Here is an 8,641-nt window from a genome sequence, read left to right as displayed (position 1 = left end):
GCACAATTACAAGAAATCCACATTATTCTGTGTTTGTCTTTCTACAGCTTTTCTCAACATTTTTTAATCAATAAACAACTAATGAAAATTAGCCACACCGGCTAAATCTGGCACATTATATATATATATATATATATATATATATTTATTTATTTTTCAGTTATTTTTACTTTATAATTTTTACACTTATATATTTTGTATTTATTCTATGTATTGTTACACATTTTGATTTAATAAAAAAAATATATGCTTTTATTTTGTTATTAATTTTTGCTATTTTAGCTATTGTTATTTAGTTTTTTTTTACTATTTTGTTGACAAACAAATGCTCTGAAATGAATTTCCTTTACTAACCTTATAATGCAGGAGTTAACAACCAACAGACAATTAAAGCATAGTTTTAGCAAAATCACATCAGGTCTGGCCTCATTCTGGAATGAAACGTACAGTTTTCACAACTCAGTCAACTACTAAAAGACAAAACCTTATTAAATAACTAGTTTTACTCAGAAAACCATCAGATCACAAAGTTCAGTGCTTGCAACACACATCAGTTCCCCACCAATAATCACACTTCTGAAAAAGCCTGGAGACAAATCTGATCCACAGTTTAAAAAACATTATTATTATTATTAGGCATCACGATGAGAAACTAAATCTGAATGAAGAGCTCAAACTCACAGCTATGATCACAGTCTGATGCACATCAAGCACACCTTGTGTTTTATTACAATTAATCTCCAAAGATCTGTTATAAACCACAGTGTTTCCACATTACAGGAGCAACAGCGACCTCCAGTGGCTGCACACAAACATTCAACCAGAAAAACACCCGTCAAGAAGAGATTTGTCAAATATGATGAATATAATCAAGGCAGACTGCATAATAAGGCTGAGATTGATGGGATAATACCAGTCATTATTCACAGACAATGAACTAAAACATCAATGCAAAATGAGCTACAGATGCGAGGACGTTCTGGATCGCTCAATGAGAGAAGAGATTGAAAGAGAAAGTGCTAAAGTCACATAAAAAACACTCTCTTATATCTGGATCCTCGGACCATTTCAGCTCTTGAGCAAAGAGACACTAAACACATAAGATGCACATCTCAGAAACAAACCAGGTTAGATTTCTACTCAGACAGAAATCTGATATATGACATACATATCAAGAGTCATATTGCTATAGATTACATATAAGGTGATATATATATATATCACTTTCACAAATCTTAATTTTCTGGGTAGATGAAGATATATGTTTATAACATTTGCAAGCTTTACTATAGGGATTTAATAAATGCACATAATATCTATATGATGGCATTACATGTGGCAACCATATACAGAGTGTGAACAATATATATTTTATTCTAACGTGCAACTATTAAAACTAATATATATATATATATATATATATATATATATATATATATATATATATATATATATATAGTATATATATATATATATATAAAAACTATATCTATATATCTATCTATCTATCTATCTATATATATATCTATCTATCTATCTATCTATATATATATTTATTTATTTATTTCATTTTTTTTTTTTTGCATTTCTTATAACAACTTTTTTTTTTTAATCTGTGTATTTTTTACTTTATTTTTACCAACTTTTTTGTTTAGTTTTTACTTACCTGCCATCATGTTTTTGTATTTTTATATATTTTTTTAAATCAAAATAATATTTTTTTTTTCTCTCTCTCACTTGTATAATACCAACAACAACAACAACATGTAGCGACAGGTTACATGTTAATATATGAAACTGTTCCAGTTCCTGTTTTTACTTCACATGACAATATTCCATATGGAAACATGTATATATATTATTATATATGCGTTTGTGCATTTTAAGCGCGATTCACCATTCACCAATCAGATGCATGTCTTAGCAATTCAAGGCCGATCTCACAGAATCAGCTGACACAAATTCAACAGATATCAGCCTTGCATGACATAAAACTCCCACGGTTCACAAAAAACCTACAGATCACAACAGAATAATCGCACGAGCACGGCTCACAGCAGATGAGCAAACAGCAGCAGAATTAAAAGAGAACGATCCACACAAAGCCACTAATGATCCTCAGTGACAGAGCAGTGCTGGATGCCGAGCAGGTCTCTGAGCGTTCACGTACCAGTTTGTTCTCCTGCATGTAGATCCTCTGTAGTTTACTGCATCCCTGCGCCAGCGCCACCAGACCCTCGTCACTGATGCTGTAGCACTGGCCGAAATGCACATCCTTCAGCTCTTTACAGTGTTCGCCCAACTGCACAAAACACACAAACATGCATTCGGTTCAGATCAGTCACCCGCACACTTTTTTTTTTTTTTTTTAAATCAGCCCAAGCCTTTTGAGCTACTCAAATATTATAACAGATAAAATAATAAAATACATTTAGCAACACATGTGCATGTCGACGGTTCTGTTACACTGAATTCAAGTCAAATTCAAATCCTTTTAAGGTGCAACTAACAGTTACATATCGGCATAAACACATCACCACATTAAATCAGAAGTTGCATATGCAGATCTGCACTTTGCTTGTATATATATTTGCAATAATAATTAGTAATTTATAGTACAGAAAACATGATTTAATAGATTATAGATAATATATTTAAAACATATACTGTTTAGACAGAGAGTGAATTATTATCAAAGCAATGCAATTACAAATTCAAGCAATTTTCAAAACTTGAAAATATGGAAATGCAAACATTTTCAAGAACATCCAGCAGCTGTATATAAACACACGCAGCAGGTAAACAAAAAATATTTATGTTTTTAGTGTAGAAGAGTTTTGATTGTTTTCGGTTCAAATATTTGTAAAATGTTTTTATTATTTGCATTTTATTTTAAATATTTAAAAATGTTTTATATATATATATATATATATATATATATATATATATATATATATATATATATATATATATATATATATATATATATATATATATATTTTATTTTTTTATTTTTTTTGAATTGTAAATATATTAACAATATTTGTATTATTTTATTTTTAATAATTTCATAAATTATATATTTTTAATTATTATTATTATTATTTCTTTTTTTATATATATATATATATATATATATATATATAATATATATATATATATATATATATATATATATATATATATAATTTATATTATACCATTACCCTGACATGAATTTACACAGACCATAATATGATAACTGTCAAATTAAAATGTCACATAAAACATGGAATGGTGCTTTATTTGCAAATCTTCACTTGCTGAGAAACTGGAGCTGAGGATCAGTGAATATATTTCCGTATTTTCCGGACTATAAGGACTTATTTATCAAAATTAATTTGACATGAACCAAGTTAAAACATTACTGTCTCCAGCCACCAGAGGGCGCTCTATGCTGCTCAGTTCTCCTGTAGTCTACACTGAAGACATAGAGCGCCCTCTCGCGGGTGGAGACGGTAATGTGAACTCTTGGTTCAAAATAAATGCGACTTAAAGTCCAGTGCGATTTATTTGTTTTTTTCCTCATCATGACGTGCAACTTATAGTCCGAAAAGTACGGTACTTGTAATAACAAATGCTGTTTCCGAAACTTTTCTGTCACGCTTATAGGATATTATTCAGTATATTTGTTTATATAATTTCTTATCAAAATATTTTTAAAAATCCTACTGAATTGATTGAGTGCTAGTTTTTAAAGTGTGTTTTAAGATTTTACAGTGTTTTCTAAAATTCATATTAAAGTATGCACACAGAAACACAGCTGTTGACTCGTAAGCACACATATTCATCCCAAGTGACTTCAGCTCACCAGTCTGAGCGCGTGGTCAGTGAGTTTGTCCTGGTTCCCGGCGTGCACTTTCTGCAGCAGCGGGCAGTGGATGGCCACGGTGCACAGAGACACATCGCTGAGCTGCTTACAGCGGTACGCCGTGTATTTGATCAGACCGGGACAGTTGGACGCCAGAGAGCAAACGCCGTGGTCCTGAACGTTACGACAGTCGGAGATGTTGATCTCAGTCACGTTCTGCCTCCGGGACGCGATCTTCACCAGGAGATCATCTGTAACCTGCGCTCACACAAACAACACAGCAATCTCATCTTCAATCTCATTTTTATTGGCATGTTGTTTTGTAATTGTGATGTTTTGCTTTCTTATGCATTTCTATTTAGCTTTCATTTTTATTTCAGGTTTTAGTTATTGTAATACTTGCAATTCCAGTGAGCTGCCTATGCAAACATTAGCATTTTCGTTAGAGTTTTTTAAGCTAATGTTTATCATTTATTTTATTTTAATCTAAAAAAAAAACAATTATTTGTTGTTTTATTAAAGTTTTGCTCTACTTGTTTGTAGGGCTTCAAAATGTTGCCATAATTATTATTATTATTATAAGAAATAAAATAGAAAAATGTAACTACTGTATTTTCAGTGTAAACTACAAACAAACTGAGTATTTAAAAAAATATATAAAGTACTACTGAAAAATTACCATCCTAATATTTATTTTTCAATTATTAAACCACTGAACTTTTAATTTGGCTTAAAATTGCAGGAAGCCTTTTTTATTATTATTATTAAGTGCTTCTTAAGTACTACATGTTGAGTTCCCAAATGCTTTTCTTTTGATTAATCACGCACACAGATAATGCTAATGCAGTTCTGTAGTTAACAAACCTGCTGGAGGCCGCTGAGGTCGATCTGTTTCCAGAACTGGAAGTCTAAGCAGAGATCACGCCAGTATTTACAGACCAGAGACGCACCCAGACATCTCTCCTTCACCGACAGGAGAGAAAACACCTGAGAACACAGCACACACGGGGTTAATCCACAGCTCTTCTGCACAAACACATGAATTCATTTATATGACGCTCCATGCAGATCAATCGTCACTATCATGCTGCTTTTACTTTTGTACAAAAAATAGTTGTGGTATTGTGTCGGGGCATTATTGACAAATAACTATATATATAAATATATATATATAACCGTACGTCTCCAGCTGATTGATTAAATTAAGAATTGCAAACATTGATTGTATTGCAAGTTTTCTGAAATGCTATGTATATTTGAGGTTTATTTTGGATTTTATGACATAAAATACATGTTATGAAAAGCCAAATATCTCAAAATGTGTGACCAGTGCATGAAAAAACATCACAATAATCCACACCCCTCCACACCACTCCATCAATTAACATCTAGTAAAGTGAAAAATTGTGTTTGTGAGAAACAAATCCACCAAGAGGTTTTCAATTAAAATACGAGAAGACCATAATCCATAACGCTTCCTCCGGTGAAAAAGTGCATCTCCTGTGATGTCCCTCACATAAAAATGATTTGTTTAGAGCTGTTTAAACGCTGCTTGATCTGTGCAGATTTCTCTCCTGATTCAGACCAGAACAGAGTTATTACGGATTATAGACTGAGTTAAAATCATCTTAATGCTGGATTTGTTTCATCTTTTCTCTTCTCCGGATGTTCACTGACGGACTGCTGTGGATTATTGTGATGTTTTTATCAGACTCTCGTTCTGACGGCACCCATTCACTGCAGAGCATCCATTGATGCTGTTGCGATGCTACATTTCTCCAAACCTGATGAAGACACAAACTCATAGAGAAAGTCAGAGACCTTGAGCAGTATAGATGAGGGCAGCTGGTTAATGTGGGACGTGTCTGTACTTTCAGCGCTCTTCGCCTCCTCCGAGCTCTCGTTTTGGGACAGCTGACAGCAGCAGGAGGAAGAGGAAGAGGAGGAGGTTGTGGCGGAGCTCGAGTCTGTAAGCCGCCCCGCGCCAGATCCGTCCTCCTCCAAAGGACAGGAAGACGAGGAGGATGAAGGCAGCGAAGGAAGGAGGCAGCGGCGGTCTCCTCGCTCCTCTCCGTTCTCCATGGCCTCCTGGAAGGCACAGCGAGGCTGTTTGCGGGGCGTACACCGCTGCAGCTCAGCACACTTGCGCTTGCACACCATTTCCAAATAGTCCACGGCACAGAACAGCGCCGGGGGCCCGATCAGCTTGGAGAGCAGACTCCGACCCTGGCCTTCCCAAACGGCCAGCTCTCCCTGAGAGAGGAGGAACTTGGTGCACGCTTCGGGCGAGTTCAGCGAGACGTAGCGCTCGGCGAGTTTGGAAGCCGCTGCCACCGCGCTCTCGAAGGGCCAGTCGTCCTCGACGCTCCCGATGAAGCACAGCATGCAGGGACCCTGAAGGAAGCAGTTCCTGCTCCTCTTCTTCTTCTTGCGCAGCTTCCGTGATTTCTTCTTCAGGCTGTAACCATTTTTGGAGAGAAAATGGCCCATATAGATGATTCACGGTGACTCTTGGGAACAAGAGAGGAACATTACAAACAGAAAATGAGACTGTATACAAGCAGTAAAAACGTCATATTTACAAGTTTACTTCATTTTTGTTACATAAAACAAATCAAATAGCTGTGAAACTGTGGAAGATCTGCTACTAGTGTAACATAACATCCTGATTATATATTTATCCCACAACTTAATTTGCTGCCTCATTATAGTAAATCATGGCTAGGTTGTATTAATTATTTGATTTAATTAAAACATGGCAACGATTTACTGAAACAAGGGAACGAATTAACAACATCACCTCAATTTATTAAAACAAGGGAACAAATTAGTACAACATGGCCTTGATTTAACAAAACAAGGGAAGAAATTACTAAAGTAAATTACGGTTTACTAAAACGAGCAAATTATTTTACAAACAAGGGAACCAAGTAATACAATATGCACAATGTAAAAAACTTGGTTGCACTTTATATTGAATATTAAGTGGCCTTAACTACTATTTACTTACATTTTAATTTAACATTTGGTGCAGTGCACTTATTGTGTACATGCATGGTTTTTTACATTGTATTTATATTTTAAAAATACCCGCATGCAATTACACCTGTAATTAATTTCTGTAATTACATTTATAATTACACTTTAACCCACCCTTAAACCTCCCATACCACCAAACCTGTCCCTGTTTTTTGCAAGTGGGACCAAAAACTTTTCATTTATTGTTTAACAGTCATTATCATTATAAGTGTTCCGGGTTTACAATATGTAGACATGTAAATTAATAAATATGTAAATTAAGCAGCATAACATGTCAACTTCTGACTCAATCATCCAATAGAGTGAGTTTGGGGCGGGGCTATTAATTTGAGTATTTCAATTTATCATTTATTGTTTAACAGTCATTATCATTATAAGTGTTCCGGGTTTACAATATGAAGACATGTAAATTAATAAATATGTAAATTAAGCAGCATAACATGTCAACTTCTGACTCAATCATCCAATAGAGTGAGTTTGGGGCGGGGCTATCAATTTGAGTGACCAGCGGCAGACAGGAGGCATGTTTGGGAAACATGTTTGACAACAGTCATTATTTATGCAGTGCAGTCTGATGACAGGAAGTGTGTCAGAGGATTGAAGCTTTGTTATCTCTTCTAAATGAGTGACATTTACTGCAGGAATCAGATTGAACAGCAAATGTGCACTGAAAATTTGATTTTGACTCAATACCTCTACACAAAACTATATCAAAGTATATTTGTGGCTGGTGCATCACGGTACTAGTTACTCCAGGTACCCCAAAATCATTCTGATAGAGCAATAATACTAAACTAGACACTTTATCCACAGGAAACACACACAGAAGTCATACACATAATTTTATAAACAAACTACTGCACCAGCATGAAGCAGAGGAAGATCAATACTGAATGTCCATCCATCTGCTAAGTTAACAAAATGAACAAGTGTAAATATATAAATACTATGAACATATAATCCATTCGTAGAATGGTCTACATCTATATCATAACTGGTATCACCACGGTACTTTCTGCATGATAACGAGTAAACAGAACAGCAGGCTTGTGTTACATGCCTCAGATATCAGGTATAACGCGTAAGTGAAGCTCTATGGTGGTGTTATCTCTCAGCATGAATGGTATAAACATTCACAAACACTGAAAGCCACTGCTGTCACTGCTTCCACACGGCTGTACGGAGCAGCTGACCGCTCGCCACTGACTGTTGTTGTGTTTCATTGAGTGATAGCGGCAGACGACGCCATTAAACTCCCTCGTGAGAAACGAAGCAAACAGCGAATATCTCTCATAATAAAGCCTCCCAATCCTCACCAGCTCACGCGGCCCTCAGCACCTCCTTCCCGCGCTCTCATAGTCCCCGCCACATACAAACAGAAGCGAACGCACCGCAAACGCTCTCTCGCTGTGTCAAGCTGCTACAATGTTTCAAAACACTTCCGGATTTCAAATAAAAGAGGAAGTCCCACCCACGGCTCCAGATGAGAACGGGCGTTCATTGGCCAGATCATCTGTCTGCATGGACGCGATGGCCAATCACCTGTGCCATAAAGGGGAAATCTTTGAATACGACTATAACATTTGTAAACACTCTCGATGCGAATGTATCAGTGTTGCCAGGTCTGCGTGTTGAAGCAACCCCAATAACGTGATACTTTGAGCAATCCATGAGCAGATCCTGCAGAGCAGAAGAAGAGAGAACGAACAGACAGCACTGGACATCTGACAAACAGCAGCTCACTGATTCATG

At 35.7% G+C, this 8,641-nt stretch overlaps 1 protein-coding gene across 1 annotated transcript in view; it reads right to left on the bottom strand.

Annotated features, from left to right (window-relative positions):
- The window catches only part of LOC128019094 (F-box/LRR-repeat protein 17), a 181,339-nt gene extending 172,977 nt beyond the window's left edge, over positions 1–8,362 (bottom strand). Inside the window, exons 1-5 of the mRNA XM_052605096.1 lie at positions 8,206–8,362; positions 5,672–6,360; positions 4,715–4,837; positions 3,851–4,108; positions 2,171–2,302 (exon numbers count right to left, since the gene is read on the bottom strand). Of these exons, the coding sequence (XP_052461056.1) occupies positions 2,171–2,302; positions 3,851–4,108; positions 4,715–4,837; positions 5,672–6,340 (1,182 nt within the window). The 5' untranslated portion in view covers positions 6,341–6,360; positions 8,206–8,362. The remainder of the gene's footprint in view (positions 1–2,170; positions 2,303–3,850; positions 4,109–4,714; positions 4,838–5,671; positions 6,361–8,205) is intronic.
- Between the last annotated feature and the right edge of the window lie 279 nt (positions 8,363–8,641).

This window comes from Carassius gibelio, chromosome A8 (genome assembly GCF_023724105.1).
Source record: "Carassius gibelio isolate Cgi1373 ecotype wild population from Czech Republic chromosome A8, carGib1.2-hapl.c, whole genome shotgun sequence".
NCBI classification, from domain to species: domain Eukaryota; kingdom Metazoa; phylum Chordata; class Actinopteri; order Cypriniformes; family Cyprinidae; genus Carassius; species Carassius gibelio.
This window is presented reverse-complemented; position numbering and strand designations above follow the sequence as displayed.